The 18,500-nt window shown below is 43.1% G+C and overlaps 1 protein-coding gene across 11 annotated transcripts in view; it reads left to right on the top strand.

The window, feature by feature from the left end:
- ITPK1 (inositol-tetrakisphosphate 1-kinase) overlaps positions 1–18,500 on the top strand; it is a 248,178-nt gene that overhangs the window by 209,258 nt on the left and 20,420 nt on the right. For 10 of the 11 annotated variants that reach the window (XR_006176501.2, XM_065595644.1, XM_065595645.1 and 7 more), the window contains 5 exons: positions 7,718–7,816; positions 10,107–10,147; positions 13,547–13,712; positions 16,563–16,630; positions 18,158–18,320. Coding sequence is in view for 10 of the 11 variants with exons in the window: in XM_065595644.1 (XP_065451716.1) it covers positions 7,718–7,816; positions 10,107–10,147; positions 13,547–13,712; positions 16,563–16,630; positions 18,158–18,320 (537 nt within the window). In the remaining variant the exon portion in view is untranslated. Of the gene's footprint in view, positions 1–1,509; positions 4,966–7,717; positions 7,817–10,106; positions 10,148–13,546; positions 13,713–16,562; positions 16,631–18,157; positions 18,321–18,500 lie in introns of those variants that run through there. The other variant, XM_042858635.2, reaches the window with a different exon arrangement.

Genomic DNA, 18,500 nt, shown 5'->3' with positions numbered 1-18,500 from the left:
TTTACAACTTAAGAGATAAAATTACTATTATACAGAAATACACAATTCTAAATTGACCTTTGGAAGGCCTTAAAGCTCTATTTACAAGACCTGTCACCAGTCTCTTTCTTCTTTGTGATATTGACCACATATTGTGGTTGATGCTTTTCGCCTTCTCCTTCTGTCTTTTTAGTTGATAGTGTCAATTAACATCTTTTATCTCATGTTGAGATCCAAGCTTCTGGTTTTTCTTGCATTGAGATGTGTAACACGTTTATAAGTTGCCGTATCAAAATTCTACACAATATTAAGATTTTCTTCTCCTTCCTCCTGTCTGTTTTACTAATTTTTATATCTTAAGTTTTAGTTTTACTTTGACTGTTGTTGTGGAGATTTCTCCCTTTCTTAGTGCAAATCTGTGAAAGTGATAATGAAATGCAGTTTACTGGAAAACTCCAGGTTTAAGCTTCTTGAAGTCACAGGGCCAAGTATTCTGTCAATTTAAAGAAGGGCTTTTCTCTGGTAAAGACTGAGGATTCAGAACTCTTGTTCCTTCTAACAAATCTCTTGTGATTGTTACTTTTGCTTTGGGATCCTTTGAGAGTGAATAAACTGAACCAGTGGTTCTGAGTTATGGAAATTGCCTATTTATTTTAATGATTGTTTACAAAGGAGGCCAAGACTTCAGGAGCATTCTCTTTATTGTATATTGTGTGTATTTTATCATACAGAAGTAACCCACCCTATTTCTTCAAAGCAGTCCTCACAGCTTCTACAGCCAAATGTAGAGTCTTACAGGGAAGCTGTTGTCATCTTTATAACTAGTGAGAAAAAAAGATGGTAAATAAGCAGCACAAAGCTCTTCCAGAAAGGTGGATTCTGTAAATAAACAGTTTGGCTCTCAGAGTTGTGTTACAGATTTAGTCTTTCTGATGTATCTGTAGGGATTAGTTTTTGGCAGCTAAAATTCACAGATTAAAACTGTCTATGGACAGTGTGTTAATTTGCTATAATAACCTTCATAATGATTTGCATTTCCGTATTGCCTTTGATCTAAGTACCTCAGAGTTTCAGGAGCCCTTTTTAGTTAAGCCTCACAACACCCATGTGAGGTTAGTGTTCTCCTCATTGTGCAGATGAGAAATCTGAGGCACAGCTAAATGAAGTGATTTAGCCAGTCGCACAGTGAAGTGGTAGTGTTGCTGGGTCTAGAACACGTCTCCTGGTTCTCTATTCTATTCTTTAATCACTCGGCAGTGAAGATTTAAGGAAGACTGTTGTGACTGTGGGTCTGGATGCTGGAGTCCTGAGCATTAGTGGTGGTGGTGTCCCAGTGTGTTATTTCCAGTTACAGGCTTTGCAGTACCCTAATAGGAAATCCCTGGGCTTTAGAAGGAGAACTAATCCTTTTTTGTACTTGGATTGGGATAAATAAAGCCACTTGGTTGCACCTTGTATGGTCATGATGAAGCTTTCAGTGTTTTTGCTGGAGGCTCCTCCCCCCCCCCCCCCCCCCCCCCGTAGAAAGCTATTCTTCTCTTTTAAAAGCTACTTTGCTGAAAGCTTCAGATGGCCCGAGGGATGTTAATTGTTCTCATCCTAGCTTGACTTTTCTAGACGTGATTGATAGGAGGGACTCATGTTGCTTCCAGAAATAGTTGCTCCACACGAATGGAGGGAATTGGGTTGTAAGAACTTTAGAGCAGAATTCTTCTCTGAAAAAGTGTATCCACATTGCCATCATCCTACATCTGCAGTATTTGGATTCTGCTGATTTTTTTTTTTAAATGTTGATACTTTGCTTCACAAATCTTAAGGATCATAGAAGTTAGAGAGGGAAATGATTTTAGTTCATCTCTTACCTTCTCTCTGCCAACCCTGTCCTCTACAATATATCATCTGGTGCTTTGTCCAGTTTAATTTTTACAGTCCCAAGCATTGAGACTTCCACCACATCTCACTGCCAGGAAAAAAAAATTCCTGACCAATATTCAATCTAAATTTTTCTTTTTTATTAATTGCATTTCATTGCTTGTAGTATCCTTGCATGTCACCCAGAATAATGTCCTCCTTGGGGTTTATACCCCTCCGGTTCTCTATCTCCCTTCCACCCTCTTAGTTGTTGCTTGGCCAAGTTATTCTTTTACTCTTTCTTCATAGGTCAGTTTCTCCAGTTCCCTGATCATTTTTTGGCTTCTGTGCGAACTGCCTCCAATTTTTTTATCTTTCTGAGAAAGTGAAGCCCAGAACTGAATGTCAGGTTCCAGGTGCAGCAGTGCCATAGAGTGCTACAACATCACTAAGTGCCTGTTCGTATATGCAGCCTGCTTTTGCAAGCACACTTATCACCTACATTTGGATGAGCATAACCTTGAGTCTGGCCTGCATCCAAAGTGGGGAGGTGGGGATCAAACAGTGGTACTCAACCTATTTACCATTGTGGGCCGCATATGCAGCTCTCTGAGTGTTATGTGGGTCGCATCCACACAATATATATACTACCTGCATGGCCCTGACGATGTCACATGGGCCACAGGTTGAGAACCCCTTGGGTAGAGCAATGGAAGGAAAAGAAATAAGGATGAAAAGAGACTGGGACAGAGAAGGGAAAGAAGGGGGGAGGGAGAGAGAGAGAACAAAATAAAAAAAAAATGGGGTGGGGTAGGGAAGCAGCCCTGTCAGAGCAGAGTCTTGAAGAGAAAGAGGAAGGGAGGGTTAGAGAAAATATAGTCTGAGCGAAAGCAGGTGCCGCAGAAAACATATCAAGACAGAAAATGAAAAATAAGGACAAAGGGGGGAGAGAACAAGAAGGCACATTGACATTTCAGCTCTGATTTAATGGTGGTGCTGTTTCAAATAGCAATGACAAAAATTCTAAAACTATTTCCAGCACTGGATTGGATGCAAGACTATCCCTCTCCCCCCTTTAGATGTAGTGCAGGTGAGCCTCTCAGGTTCGATCCATGTTAGTATTCTTTTTCTTGCTTTGTTTGTTTTTCTTTGTTTGTTTTAAGCTGACAGATACACACCTGGGGACTCTGATCTGGCCAAGTGGCATCCTGGTTGTGTTTCCAAATTCAAGTCTCTGCCATAGGCTGCTATTGTACTAAAAACAAACAAAAGAGCCTTCTGTAATGCCCAGTTCAGAGTGAGTAAAAAGAGGGCTTAAGAATTTAGTGAGTCTCTTGCATCATGGCATTCCTTAGATTTTTAAAGCGATCTCTTCACTGGTTTCTTTGTTTTTGTAAATGCTGGGGAAAGATATTGTTAACAATTATGTTTATCAGGGATTGAATTTATTACCTTTTCTTTGATCATTATTATAAATAAATTAGCCCTGAGGATTTCCAGGAGAAAAGAATGCTAGATTGTAGTTCCCCTGCAGTCAGTGGTTAGTGCTTAACAATATTCTGTAGATATTGAAGCCAGTAAATATTGTTTAGGTTTTGTAGTTAGAAATGGTCCCTCCTTATTTAACAGCTCTGCTCCCTCTTGCTTCAGGTCATCCATAAACCACAGTGACGTGCATGGATGGAGCTGGGAAATGGGACATACGTCTACACAGCAACTAGACACCCAGGGCTGGGCTGTGCCAGCCGACTCGGGCTCTCAGGGCTTGGGCTGCGGGACTGTTTCGTTGCTGTGTAGACTTCCATGCTTGGGCTGGAGCCTGAGCTCTGGGACCCTGCCATTTGTTCAACAGCAGAGGACAAAAGATTATACTGTCCTTCAAAACCATCAGTATTTCTGTTGGATGATCAGTGCTCTTCGTTATGGTCTGATCAGAGCTGGTTGACATTTTTCCTTGCAATATTTCTTTTGATGAAAAATGGCCTTTTTTCCATAAACATTTTCATTTTTTTTTAAATTTTCAGTGTGTAGATGAAAATATAAAACTGAAAAGTGTTTGGCTTTTGAAAACCACCAAAACAAATGTTTTTTGTTGGGGAAAAAATGGAAAATTTTGATGACTTTTTTTTTTTAATGTGCAGCAAATACTTATCATTTCCTGATAAGCCATAGTTCTGATAATTGAATCTTTATGCATGATCGGAGGCAGAAGGAGCCCACTTTGACTTTAAAATCCCAAGCTGACTACTCAGGACTGGCATTCAGAAAAATCACTTGTATTTAGTCATTGGGAGAGGGTGAACATGTAATTCTCCCCAGATCTGCTTGAAAAACATTCTTTGGCAATCACACTTTAATGTGAAGCTCTAATCTGAAAAGTGACTGTGTAAAAGTGGCACCATCTCCTGTTATCTGTGTGTACTGAGGTATATCTCCTCACTTTCCTGACAAAAGTAAATATAACAGAACTACTTTTTACTTCTATTAGTCGTGCAGAACTAATACAGCTCTAGAAAAGGCGAGGTAGGTGTGTATATTGGGGAGGTGGCATCTTCTATTAGAAGATCTCAAAGCACTTTAAAAACATAATTACTTAGTCCTCAGTAGACCTCTGCGAGTAATGCAAATAATTATTATCCCCTTGTTTACAGATAGGAGCAAATAAGGCCCCAGTGTCACAGAGTGACTCCGTGGCAGGGCCAGGACTAGAACTCAGGATTCCTGACTCTCATTCATCTGCTCTCCTCTCTAGACCAGTTCTTGTTATGACCATTGTTGTCCCTCTTGGTGATGGTTTCCTATGGTAACCGGAAACCATTTTTTGACTGAGAAACGGTGACAGCATCCAATAATGCCTGATGCTGGAATGCATTGCTACCATGGGTTAAATCCACCTTGGGGTGCTTGTTTACACAGGGTTTGGCTTATATGACATAACTGGGTCTCTCAGTTTCATGCTGATGAGAACCAGGATCGAGATCAGCCATCAAACACTAAATTTGCATACTGTCTCACATGGGTTCTGATGCTGAGCAGCTGTGCGGAGCCTGCTTTCCCTCTGATAACGGAGGCTTAGTGGAGAAAGCAGGATGCTTTCATCAGAAAGATGCGGCGCATTTGTGCAGCCCCAGAAAGGTCAGTAATTGGTGACTAGCAGCTGTGTTTTTGAAAAAAACAAGCACTTTTAGAGTCTGCAGTATGTGCAGTTAATTCTGAGAAGTAGCTTTCTGTGCTTGAGAGTGGGATCTTAAGCTTGTGGGGGAAAGTGCTTTCCCACTGAGTTATAGGTCTGCTCTAATGAATTCAGCAGGCAAGAATCCTGCCCTTGATGGTGGTGTGGGTAGGATTGGGGGCTTACTGTCATCCAAGTCAGCAACTCAGAAGCATCAGGACCACTCTGAAGTTCCAACAGTTTTCATTTCCTCTTATTCTGTGTTGATCCAGCTGGTTCTTTTAAACACTGAAGTCAAAGAAATTATAAGGACTTCTCGCTTGCCCCCTCCCCATGTGTCATGTGACTGGCAAGAACACTGCAGTGTACCAATATCAATTGTTAGTCAGAATGGGGAAATAAATGGAAGGAAGTGAGATGGAATCCTATGTCCTTTTGAATATACTCACTGAAGGCAAGAGTTATTTGTGAGCTTCAAGCATATGGGTGGGAAAACAGCCTAAGCCAAAGTTGTTCCCACATGTCCATAAACTAAATCTGATTCCTCAAATTAATCCAAGTTAAGAAACTTTGCTCTGGCAGAAGCTTGTAAATATTACAGTACCTGTCACTTTTGGATGCTGTTTTCTGTTTTCATAGCAATGAGCTGAAAGCTTTGAAGTGTGGGAAGTTTTGTTTTGACTTTTAGAAATTGACCTCAAAGCATCAATCTTTTTATACATCTGCTCCTTTGAGGCTACATGAAAATAGACCCTTAATTTTTGCAGGCGAAAACTTTTTATGATAACAGCATGGTTTAATGGTGAGAACTATAAACCAGGAACTCCTGAAATATAATCCCAGCTCCAATGCCCACTCTCTCTGTCGGCTTTAATGCTTAATTTTTCCCATTTGTAAGCTGGTGGTAATGTTATACCTATCCTCAAAGGAGTAGGAGGATTAATTTAATCAATGTTTGTAACGAAATTTCCAGATGCAAAGCACCATGTAAATACTAAGAATTACCATGCTCATCTTTTAGACTATACATTCTTGAGGACAGACAATGTCCTTTTATTCTGTTTGTACAGTGCCTGTGACAGAGACCTCAACATGGTTGGCCACTCTGAGCTATCACAATAACAAAGATAAATAGTAATAATTACATGTTAGTTTCACTTACTGCCAAGCCAAATTTCTGGTTGATCCAAAAATGTAAATTATTTCTGAGAGATGTACTGGTAACAATTATCTTTCTCCTCCTCCTCCTGTGTTGGTTTCCAGCTGATCTTTAGAGGCAAGTGAAGCCTTCATTATTGCTGTTGAACTCTATTCTTTATTGTCACTTTTTGTTTGGTTGTGTTTTGGTTTTTTTTAAACCCTCCTAATTAGCAGTGCTTAACTTCGGGCTTGTCTTTACTGCAAAGTTAACAAGTTATAACTTGAGTATTGCCCCTAAGTCAACTCCTATCCACACACAAAACCTTTAACTCAAAGGGTCGATCTTCACTGCAGACTTAACCCAGGCTCTTACTTCCATATTGTCCCTAGCTCCTATCCACACACACAGCCCTCTCACCTGAGTGTGGTGGCCCTTTCAAGTAGGGTGATGTGAATTGGGTAGAACAGCCCTGAAATGCAGAGTTCAAGTCCTGATCCCAGGCTGAATGATTCTGGGACATATTTTATCCTGGATTCCCTGCAGCACTGCTCAGTGCTTGCCCAAGCCTCAGGGGCAGTGCCAGCCTCTTGCCAGTGGTGGGAGGAGGGCTGAGGTGGACCTTAGCGCCCTCGTCGCCATGAGGCCTGAACCCTGCCGCCAGGCCAGAATCTGGAGCCGAGCAGTAGAAAGAGCCACTCAGGCTTGGGGGGAAGAGGAGGAACAGGGGCAGGCCTTCGAGGTAGGTAGGGAGGCTCCTGCAGTTGTCTCACTTTTGCCTTTTGAAAAGGTGGTCACTCTGCTTTCAACCCAGGCTAGCTGTCTCATCTGGGGCTATAGGCTAGAGCCTATGTGCTGCTTACACTTGGGCTGGTAACCCCCCACTTTGCAGTGTGGATACAGGCTAATCAATTCTGCCACTACTAGTCCTTGCCTTCCCACAACCCTCACTCCCACCCCCATGTGCCCAGGGCCAGAAGGACAGACAAGTTCTCACATAATTCACTAGGAAAGAATCCTAGAGAGGCTTGGCTTACTGCAATGCTAGTAACCATGGGATATGACCACAGAAGTCCTACAGCAGCAGCGTGGATACAATCAAGTTGACATACTAAAGTGTGGCTTTGCAGTGTGGCTGGTCATTTGTTGGCTAGGCTAACCTGGGTTCTTATCACCTGGAGTGAAGATATGCAGTCACTTAGACACTTGAGAATTTTACCTTAAAACAATAGATTATGAGGCAAGATTTGGGCTCTATTCTGTGCTGTGTCCTTGGGTGAGTAATATGCAGCTAAATTTTCAAAAGTGGGCAGTGATTTTGCGTGGCTACTTGTGAACATTTTGTCCTTTCATTTCTGTTTCCTTCAAAGTGGGTCTGTAAATTGGGGCCTTTATCCATTCTAATGATCCCAGAATCCCAAATCCATGTTTGGCGAATGATCTTACAAGTGCTTTGCTTTAATCTCTTAGTGGAATAACTAGGAAAGAAAACAGCTACTGTGGAGAGAGCCAATAATGACCTGAACTGGGAGTCAAAAGCCCCAGATTTCCATTTGACTCCTCTTTTTGTCTTGCAGATGAGAGGATCTGTTCACCACCCTTTATGGAGCTGACAAGCGCCTGTGGAGAAGACACCTTGCAGGTCATAGAGAAGAATGGATTAGCATTCCCATTCAGTATGTAAACAGGCTTTTTATCACATATTCTGAACATTTGCCCTTTAAGAGCACTGTAACCAATGTAGAACTGCATGTTTCTTCATCAGGGACACTAGAACCTTTCTATAATTAGCACTGTTAAACTGAACAGTTGGTATGTAGAACAATATCTCTCCCCACAAGCTTCTGAAGAGCTCCCTCTGGATGTTCTCTACCTCAAACACCGCACTGCAGTAAACAAAGCCACGTTCTTGGGAAATCCTGGTAGTTATAACATTTATACTGTTGTCTTGAACCTGCTCAGGAGGTTGCTCCCACCAGCCATGCTCGCTGTTTTTCCTCAAGAGAATAATTTTTTCCCCTACCCCAAAATCCAGATGGAAAATGTGCCTTTTAAATGCCAGGAAATTAAAAAAAAATAATAATAAAGTGTGTAAGGCAGGTTTGAGGGCTGCAGCCTCAGGCAGCTGCAGTAAGCTGATTGTCCCATTGTAACAGACATCCACACTGAGATTTTTTTTATTCCTTTCCTCATTTGATCCCATCAGTGTAAAATGAACAGAAGTGGTGTCTGCTCTGTGACTTAGTCTCCTGTATCAGGCTATGGCTACGTTACGAGGCTTTTTGCAACACAGCTATGCCACTAAAAGGCACGCAGTGTAGCTGATGTTTGTCGGCTGGAGAGAGCTCACCTGCTGACAAAAAAACTTCCACCCCCCATGAGCGGCAGCGGCTTTGTCATCAGGAGAGCGCTCCTGCCGACAAAGCGCTGTTCACACTGGCGCTTTTCGTTGGTAACAATTTTGTTGTTCAGAAGTGTGTGTTCTTTTAACACCCCTGAACGATAAAAGTTTTGTCGATGAAGTGCCAGTGTAGACAAACCCTTAAGCTGCAGTACTTTGTTTGTAAGTTACTGAGGTAAAACAATTATTGTATTGCCCTCTTCTCACTGAAATGAGATGCAGATCTCATGAAGTTATACTGTGAAGCAACACCCTATAGCCAGCTGAATGATTTCGACTCCGCAGTTCATTCACATTATAGACTGGTTAGCAGCAGTCTGGTTCTGCAGCACAGAGGTGGTCAAACTGCACAGCAGTGGTTCCCAGCCACTCGGACTGCAGTTTTGCCAACCCCAAGATTCAACAGCGAGAAGTCAGACCTCCTCCCCCCTCCCCCCCCCCCAAAACAAACAAACCCACCACCATGAGATCTTTTTAAAGAGAGATTATGCTGTGGGGTTTTTTTGTCTGTCTTTTGATGATTATTTTTATCTCCACCTGCCCATCCCCTGTATGTATGTGTGATGATGATTAGTGTTGTCCACTCTCTCAATTGTACTAAGGAGAATCCTCTCTGTAGGAGCTCCCACACCCTGCACAGCAATTAATTCTGCCCCATCCCTCAAATCAATCCTGTCCCCCCCCAGCTCCCTCATTAGTTCTGCCCTCGCATCTGCCTATCGCATCAATTCCGCCCTTCTAGCCTAACCTCTGCTGCTCCTGCAGCTCCTGGGTTCTTCACCCCACTCTTCCAGGTCTGGGGAGTAACTGCAGCCGGTTCCTCCCCTTCCCCCTTGTCAAGCCTGGTGTTGTAGGGATGGAGAGCGCTAGCAGAGAGCAGGCTGACCGACTGTTCACAGCTGGGCAGAGGGAAGAAGGAAGTGGAGCTGCTCTGAACTGCCGAGAGCACTTTCTGCACCCTCGTGTGAGAATGGAGTGGGCTGGTGATGAGAGGGAGACAGAGCTCTTCCTGCTTTATGCACAGTCCTGGCTGGCTGCTCTTCCCCAGAAGGCAGCAGGCAAGTGGGGAAGACAGCCATTCAGAGCGGGTTTGCACAAGAGGACTGGCACTGTTCACATGATCGCCAGGCTGACTTGAGCCCCAGCTGAAATCAAGTGACTCACAAAGAAATCACGAGAGTTATGAACACTGGCACTGCTATTTCAGGCATTCGTAACTGGTGCCTTGTGCTACCTTCCCACCTAAATGATCAGCTTCTGTGCTGAGCCCTTGGTGCTAGTGCTGCCTGTCTTCTCCTGTGTTCTGTGTACTCTAACCCAGTGCGTATCACTCCAGTTCCAGAATAGCAGGTAAGAGACACGGGTCTGGAGCAGTCCAAACTCCATGGCAATGGACAGCACATAGAGTTGAGACAGTGAGCTCTAGCAAGTCTAGCTGGTACCGTTGAGGTCTTAGCCTTGTGAACTGCTATATGGGTTGGGAACAGGTGGTACAAAGAGTTTTGTGTGTGGCCCGTTTCGCTCAATCACTCTCTCTCCCTTTTTTTTTCCCCCTTCATTTACAGTTTGTAAAACCAGAGTGGCCCATGGAACCAACTCTCATGAGGTGAGTAAAAGACCTCTGGGGCTTCAGTCAGCTTTATCCTCTCCTGACTGCTTATGGGTTGGTTGGGAGCTCTACTGTGCAATAATAGAATGATTGTTATCCCCCAAACTACTTCCCCTCCCCCCTTACATGTCCTTACTTCAGATACCTTTTGTAAGGTTACTTGGGCTCAGTTTAAACAGGGCTTATCGCCCTTGAGCAGAAGTTCCATCTCTAGCAACAGAGTGAGGCAAGAGCTGGGCTTGTGAGTCCTTCCTTCTTCAATCTTCCCTTTGGTGGGAGATTAGGCCAATTGGGTCTTCTCCCCCCTCGCCCCCTATCTCTCAGCTCCATTGTGTGGTGCTGATGATGAGAATTGGTTCTGAAATGTTGAGCCTTTGATCCTGTTTCCGGGTAGAAGGGCTGCCCAGTGTCTTCTCTTCAGTGAGATAGGCATGGGGAGAAGATGGGTGAGGAGAAGCAGCCCTCTCGCACTCCTCTTCATGGCAGGGGGAAGGAGAAGGGAGAAGCAAGTAGGGACAGAGCCACACATAGTCCCAGTTCTCTTCATGAGGTGGGAAGGGAGAGTGGAAAGGATTGGGCTGGGAGAAGCATCTCCTTCCCTGCCCTTTCAGGGAGGTGGCCATAACTGAAATGACTATTCCTGATGTAAGTCAATCTCCTGTGCATTTAGCTGGCCATAAATATAGGGAACCTGAGGTGAAGCACCTCCACCTTTTCCAGAATCTTGGGAGCAGAGGTCGAGAAACCCTATTTCAGCTCATTCTCCTATAGCTTTCTTGTCTCCCTCCTCTTCAAATCCCAGTGTGAGAATCCAGGCCCTACTCCCTGTAAATAAATATTTTCTTTCATTCGTTCTTTCATTCACAACTTATCTATGGCCACATCCAAGTTTCCCAGCTCCTTCTAAAATCTGCAGCACTCTTGAGAACGAAGGGCCCTGGAGTGAAATGCAGATCTAAAGGAACAGGGTGCCTGTTGGTAAAATGAGGAGTGACCAATATTCACTGTTAAAGAAATCATTTTTCAGTTGGACCATGCATCCTGTTTTACAAAGACAAGGCACATAGGTCCCTTGGGAGTTTAATTAAGGGATTGACTGATAGCTGCTGGCCACTCAATTTTTCAGATACTATTCTTTTGGAGATCAGAATCATGTGACCCTGCTGCTGGTTCTCCTGTAACTGCCACCTGAAATGCACAAAGCTTTCAGTGCCTAATGAGTTAGCATGGAATTTCATTACCGTGATAAGCCCCTCCTTGCAGTTCTTATGAAAAGTACTGACTTATTTAAGTTTTCTGCTAGAATCCCAACATCTGCAAGATGTGATGCTCAAATAGAGTTGTACTTCTGTGGCTTTTCATGGGAGCTGATCATTACTGCACAGGTTGGTGTCCTCAGCGATGCCTGAGGGCCTGCATGACACTTCAGTCCCTCTGGAGCAGAACCATTGTTGAAGTTGCCATGTTCCCCCAGGGGTAGTATTGGGGCTCATTTACTGTCAGATGGCAATCTCTCCTGTAATAGCCACATGTGGAGAATGGCTGCTTGAGAAACATGGAATGTTTTGTTTGTTGAAAGCTCCTGATGTGAAAACAGCACGTCCAGTGACTTGAGCACAGGACTGGAAGCAAGTAACTGTAGTTCAGTTGTCCTCTCTGTGGCCTTAGGCAAGATGCTTAACCTCTGTGTATAGTATTGGAGTTGTGTCTAGAGGCCCCATCCAACTTAGTTACAGAAGCCTGCTTGCACAGGTTATTAACATGCGCATATTGGATATGGACTGCCAAATAGATAGCATCTAGTAGAATAATGATAGAGTAAAAAAATCAGTTGCAAATAGGCATTGGCTACATGCACTAACTTGCGCTCAGAAAATGTTAGAGAATCTTCTGATTGTGTATGCATGCAGAAAATTATGTGATCTCATATGGTCTGCCAGATATAGAAGAGAACAGAATAATAAGCAGTTTGCTAGAGACAAACATGTTCTCAGCCCTTTAGTCATAAATGTATAGTCATCCCATTGCTTATTTGACTAAAAGTATTACTTTTTGTTGAAATATTTATCATCTTATTATACAGGAACAAACTAGAAAGCTAACATGAATTCAGAAAAAGCTCCATAAACTAAGAGTACAACATAAATCAAATTGACAGGTACACATAGAGGAGATAGAAAGTGTTCCATGGTATGCAATTTGTAAAATCCCTCCGGTTAGCCTGACTTTGCTGAGATCCAGTTAATTGTAGAAAGCAAGAAAAGGGGCAGAGTTTATGGAGAGAAATGGCTATCTTTGAGAGGGATTCAGAGTCAGGGCTCATAAGCGGTGTTCTGAACTCTGCCATTGTGACCTAGGACAAATCACTTAAACTCTCTGGGCATTATTCTGGGCCGATTTGAACTCAATAGGAAAACTAGTAGTCCCTTTTCAAAGTGACAAGATCATGGATCGCTGCAGCCGGGTCTTTGCCCACAAAGAGCGGGCATAGCCTTCAAGCTAATTAAAGATGTGAATAAGCATTTCTGGCCAGTGACTTAGTCAGGGTGCCCAAGTGTGGAACTGTGTATCACGTGATGTGGATTCTGCTGGCTCTTCAGAGTGTTTCCTTTTACCCATCAGCATCCCTTCCATCTTATATGGGCTAGGTTTGAGCCAGCCGCTGTTCATCGTTGAGCCGCTAAATGACTTTCTCTGTGGCATATTTCTTCCAGTCCCTGTGTCATTCATTTAAGGGGGCTCTACGATGTTGGCGATGGGATGAAACTGAGCCAAGGCAAATGTTGGCTGAGCATTGCCTAGCAGAGAGGGCGGTTAGACTCTGAAAGAATCTCTCAGTGAAGTGGCAGAAACCACAGTTGCTTGCGAGATTTAAACCTGGACCGAACCAAAAAAAGAACTGTAGGGAACAACTTTCATTGGCAAAGAAGGTCAGGATGACCTAATACATCTATTTCTTCATCTCTCTGATTCCCTGTATAATCTGATGGGTATTTTCCAGGTTCTGTCACTCAGATATTTTATTGATTTTAAATTAAAAACGAAATTGGGATTGTTACATAACTAACAAAGATAAAATGCCATTGTACATGTTAAAAAGAATCTTAATTTAAAATGATGGTGTGTGCAACTGAAAGCCACGCTGATAACACCCTCAGGGACTTAGGCTTATTGCAGCAGTAAATGTAATAAAAGAGAAGGTAGCTGCTGAGAAGGGATTTGCACTTGGTTTGCAGAAGTAAATGTAATAAAAGAGAAGCTAGCTGATGAGAAGGGATTTGCACTTGGTTATTATCCCTGGATAGATTTTTCCCAGATCACATATTTCAGCCAGACAATGTGAAATAAATGAAAGCCCAAATCCTTGTGGAGAACTGTTTGCATTTTGTGTTTCAGATGGCAATCATATTCAACCAGGAAGGCTTGAAGGCCATCCAGCCCCCCTGCGTGATTCAGAGCTTCATCAATCACAACGCTGTGCTGTATAAAGTGTTTGTGGTTGGGGAATCCTACACTGTGGTAAAAAGACCATCTTTAAAGAACTTCTCGGCAGGCATTTCAGGTAAAGTGCCTGTGTGCACCAGCTTAACTGCTAGCATGAGCTCAGAGGCCCTTGGCAGCAGAGATCCTGAATGAAAAATGTTTTTGAATAGGCTGCTAAAATTAAAGCATCTGCTTTTTACATGCTGTATTTCCTCCTCTGTGTTATTTCAACAGGAAGGGAGATAACTCATCTGCTCTGGAATACATGTGAATAGTAAATGTTTATGTGAAATTAACCTGAATCTTACCTGTTAAAAGCTGTGTTTTATGTCATTGTGGAAGTGGAGAAAGCTCCTTTACTAGAAACTCTCTAAACAGTCAGTAGGTTCATTTGTCATTTGCTCTTGAGTTATAATTGCAAGATAGAGGGAAATTCCTGGATTCCATCATTTTGGAACTTCCTGTCCCTGTCTTTACCTTGTTCATTTTTTGTTTGTGTTTAAAGTAAGAGCAGTTGAGTTCTCCCATGCATGAGCCTCTAGGTTTGTTCATGTGAAGGCCAGTTCTTGACATTCTCAGGGGAAATACAGTTGATCATTTTCATTTGGTTCTAGTTGGAAACTATTTTTGGGATAAGCGGAATGGAGCTGCTGGACTAATGGTCCTCCTGTAGTTATCAACAGGTATAGTTATAAATCAACAGAGACCATTTGAAGGGTATTAATTGAGTCTGCTGCAATTTCCTTTTTGGAAGAAGAACAGCTTTCTGTTGTGAAGCCTGAGGAACTGAGAAACTACATTCAATGGACTATAGGAAGCAGAAAATCTTTAGTGGGACTAGTATGAGTGAAATAGTGATACGTTTATCAGCTAGTGTGAGAAATTAGCATTAGGGAAATGTACTGAAGCATCAACTAATTTTAAGGCATCTTTATGAAGGACAGTGCCTTAGATGCAACCATTAGCTTGTTAGTCTAAAGTTTTAATATTATTTTGAATCCCATGTAAAAATGAAATTTGCAGACTGGTTTCAGTGAATCCCTGGATTCCAAATCTGGATTTCTTGGCCTAAAATCTGCTGCTGGCAAGGGACATGTTATGAGCAAGGGATCAAGCAGGTCTGACTGTTTCAAGAGTCTACAGTAGCTGGTTGGCGAAATGTGAAGTCTTACAAAGTAGGAGCATAGACAGGCTATTTGAATTTCTGCCCCTTGGCTCCACCTCCTGAGCAGCACTTCCTCCTTCGGTGATTAGCACTGGAATAGGAAGAATAAAGCTCAATAGAGAGCTTGTGGGACGTTTGTCATTTGTGTCGTGAGGATTTTTAACAAATAGGCGTCTTTTCCTTCTGGGGCTGCTTCTTTGCTCCTGCCCTTCTTCACGCTCCCTGGCATTCGTTCCTCTGCCTAGGAGGATTGCATTGGTTAGATTGGTCGGCGTGGAGCGCTAGAAGGCGTTCGGTCCCCTTTGAAACAATATCTCGGGACTTATCTTGACATTCCTTTTATTTAAAAAGCCAACGTGGGATATTCGGCCTCTGCTAAGTCAGATTTGTATTTGTGTTCCCACCAGCTTTGCCCAAGTCCAACTCTAACCTGCCCGTGCTTCTCGGGAACGTGCATAGTTATGGACAGCTAAGCACACACTGGCTGGTTTTCAGAGCTGCTGAGCCCCCCACCTGTGGGAGATGCAGCTGCTGGGCGCCTCTGAAAATCAGGCCACAGAGCACTTAAAAAACCTGCCTCAGATCTTGGCTACTGCTCTCTAACATGCTACCAAAAGTCACAGATTGTTTTGGTTTTGCCTCCCATGATTCCTGCATCTTTCCCATAATAAAGCGCAGTAAGCCTGTGGCTGTGATTAGCTGCCGTGATCCAGTCTGTGGAGGGAGCAGCCTAGTAGAAACACATCCTACATCATGCTGCAAGTGTGTGATAACTCTGCACATTCAACATTATGTTTGGTTTGATGCTGTCCCAGATTCACATCTGGGTTTATGTATACCATGGCGGTGTCCTCTGGTAAACCCAAGAGGACAGGTTGTCATAATGGAATGCTGCCACAACATTTCTCCCCCCCGCCACCCCTCTAACCCCCGTTGGAGGGGTCCTCTAGGAGGATAAATTGGCCTGGGAGGGTGCATGGCCGGAGAATGTGCTAATACAATTCCCTGAGCAGCCTCCATGGCAGGGCTGCTGTGGTGTCTTCAAATTAAAGATCCTTCATGCCTACCCCCCACTGGGGTGAATTTTGCTCTCTTAGTCATGGGGGTCCACCTGGGGTACAGGGCAGTATAATTTACATCTCCCCTGCACTTGCTTGGGTGGATCTAGTGCCAACGGTGAAATCATCTGCTTTTCCCATCTGTCATGTAAATGAAATCTTGCACGTTTTCAGTTGAATGGTCACTTTAATTCCTAACAATTTCCTAGGAATTATTTCATTAATTTACAGAAAACGTTCTTTAATGAGTGGGATTTATTTGACTGCAGAAATGAAACCAGTTCTATATAATACACACACACCCATGTTTTATTTACCTTATCTGTGTCCTGAAATCTTGAAGCTGTGTGGGTCTTGGGCTAGGTTTTCTGCCATGGCCAGGTGCCTATGTGCAAGAGGAAGCTTTGCACAACTGTCGTGCAAAGCTTCCTCTTGCATGCACAATGTGCCTCAGATGGCACGTGACCACGATTCATCAGCAAATTTGGTCCGCTGGTTGGATCATTAGCTTCCCCAGCTTGGGCCAGATACTGACAGGCACGCTGATCTATGCCCCCCATGACAGAGCAGAGGACATTATCAGCCATTGAGCTGGATTAGATTCCCCGGGGTTGCACTGCCACCTAGTGTTACATACAGTATAAACCAATCCTTTTAAAATTCAAATCCAACTATCAATTCATTTATAACTTCCTTTTAATTTCAGATAGAGAATCAATATTTTTCAACAGCCACAATGTGTCGAAGCCAGAATCCTCCTCTGTCTTAACAGCAGTAAGTAATCCAGGTCTTTTTTTTTAACATTGATAGAAAACAAATCTCTTTTTCTTATGAAGCTATTAATGAATAGTGACTCTTGTACATGAATTGTGCCCTGTCAGCTCCCAGATAGCAAATTGAGATCTGTTTGCTACTTAGAACCAGCACGATTTAAAGCTGTTTCCCTGTTCATTTGATAGCCCTTACAAGGTTTTTCTCCTTTCCGTTGTGGGAGCAGAGATGCTGCTGCATGTCTGTCTGCTGCTTTGCTGTGCTTTGCCTTAACTGAAAGCGAGCCCAGATGGGGAAAGGAAATTTCCTGAGTAATAATTTCTAGTACCTTTCATCTCCAGAGAATTTTATAAGCCTTAATGAATCCTTATAGCACTCCTGGAGGTAAGGGAGTGGTATCCCCATTTGAAAACCCAAAGCAGAGAAGTTAAGTGAGTTGCCCAAGACCGTGAAGATATGCACCTAAAATGTAAGCATTCCTGAGCTCTGAGCAGTAGGCCACACCTCTTTATTTATACCCTCAGAGTACATTAACCCCAAGCACACCTTTATTGTGTTTACGACTAGCCCTGTTAATAGCCAAGGTAAAGGTGGATCCTGCAAGGTGCTGAGCACTCTCAACTCCCACTAAAGTAATCTTGCAGGATTGAGCCCATAGTGTGTCTCCAGATTCTTCTCTGGTTCATGTGATCTAGTTGGTTTGTAGTCAAAAGTTTAATACAGTGACCAGATGTAGAATTGCAATGTCCCACTAATTGACATGCTAAATATTATTCATGTCACTGAACTAATCATAAATCCCTTCCAGTGGCTAAATTTTGTGATGAGTGTATGTTTATACATGTTTTTGGATATATACACAGCTGTTCTGTACACAAAACGGTACTTGTATTGCTCAACCTCTTGGCTAAGAAATGAGTGTGATTAAATTTCACATTCACAAGTGACCCGAGTCACTCTTAATAATAAACTGTTCTAAAATAACTCAGACTTCAAACCCAGACCTCCCTTATTAAACAACTGCCCTGAGCAATGCCCCAAAATGCTGAGCGCAGTAGTGATGCACCTTAACACCTTCTGTTAAGTAACTCATTCTTGTCAGCCCCTTAATCAGTCCCTTAAGGCAGGTTTAATTTTAGATTGGCTTATCAAACGTACATGATGAAAGGCAGAATATCTGCAGTGCAGGAGTAGAGGCTGCAGTTTTCTTCTGATTTTAAAATGTGTGTCTAATATTTAAGATACTGGGCCTAATTCTCCATTCAGCTTGACGCTGGTGTGTGTATCCACTGATTTCCATGGAGTTACACCAGTGTAACAAATAGAGAATCAGGCCCACTGAGTACAATAGATGAGCCTAACTTTTACTGTATATAGGATGCAGAATCAAGAAAAGCTCTTGTGGCTTCTTCCCTGCAGTTGGATCCTGCAGAATATAGAATGGGGAAGCTCTGTAAATCAACGCGTATACTAAAGAGAGGGCCCAGTTCAGAACCCCTCAGTTGTTTCTCTTTGTCTTTTTCACTGTAGCTTGATAAAATCGAAGGTGTGTTTGAACGGCCAAATGACGACGTCATCCGGGAGATCTCCAAGGCACTGAGACAGGCTCTGGGAGTTTCCCTCTTTGGGATTGACATTATCATTAACAATCAGACCGGCCAGCATGCAGTCATTGATATCAATGCATTCCCAGGTAAGAGAGACCTTTCAGCTTTCACTAAACTGTGTGGATACCATACCGTGTGTGTTCAGTGAGAATTAGTATTGCTGTTCATAGAATCATAGAAGATTAGGGTTGGAAGAGACCTCAGGAGGTCATCTAGTCCAACCCCCTGCTCAAAGCAGGATCAACCCCAACTAAATCATCCCAGCC

This window comes from Chrysemys picta, chromosome 4 (genome assembly GCF_011386835.1).
Source record: "Chrysemys picta bellii isolate R12L10 chromosome 4, ASM1138683v2, whole genome shotgun sequence".
In the NCBI taxonomy this organism is placed as follows: domain Eukaryota; kingdom Metazoa; phylum Chordata; order Testudines; family Emydidae; genus Chrysemys; species Chrysemys picta.
This window is presented reverse-complemented; position numbering and strand designations above follow the sequence as displayed.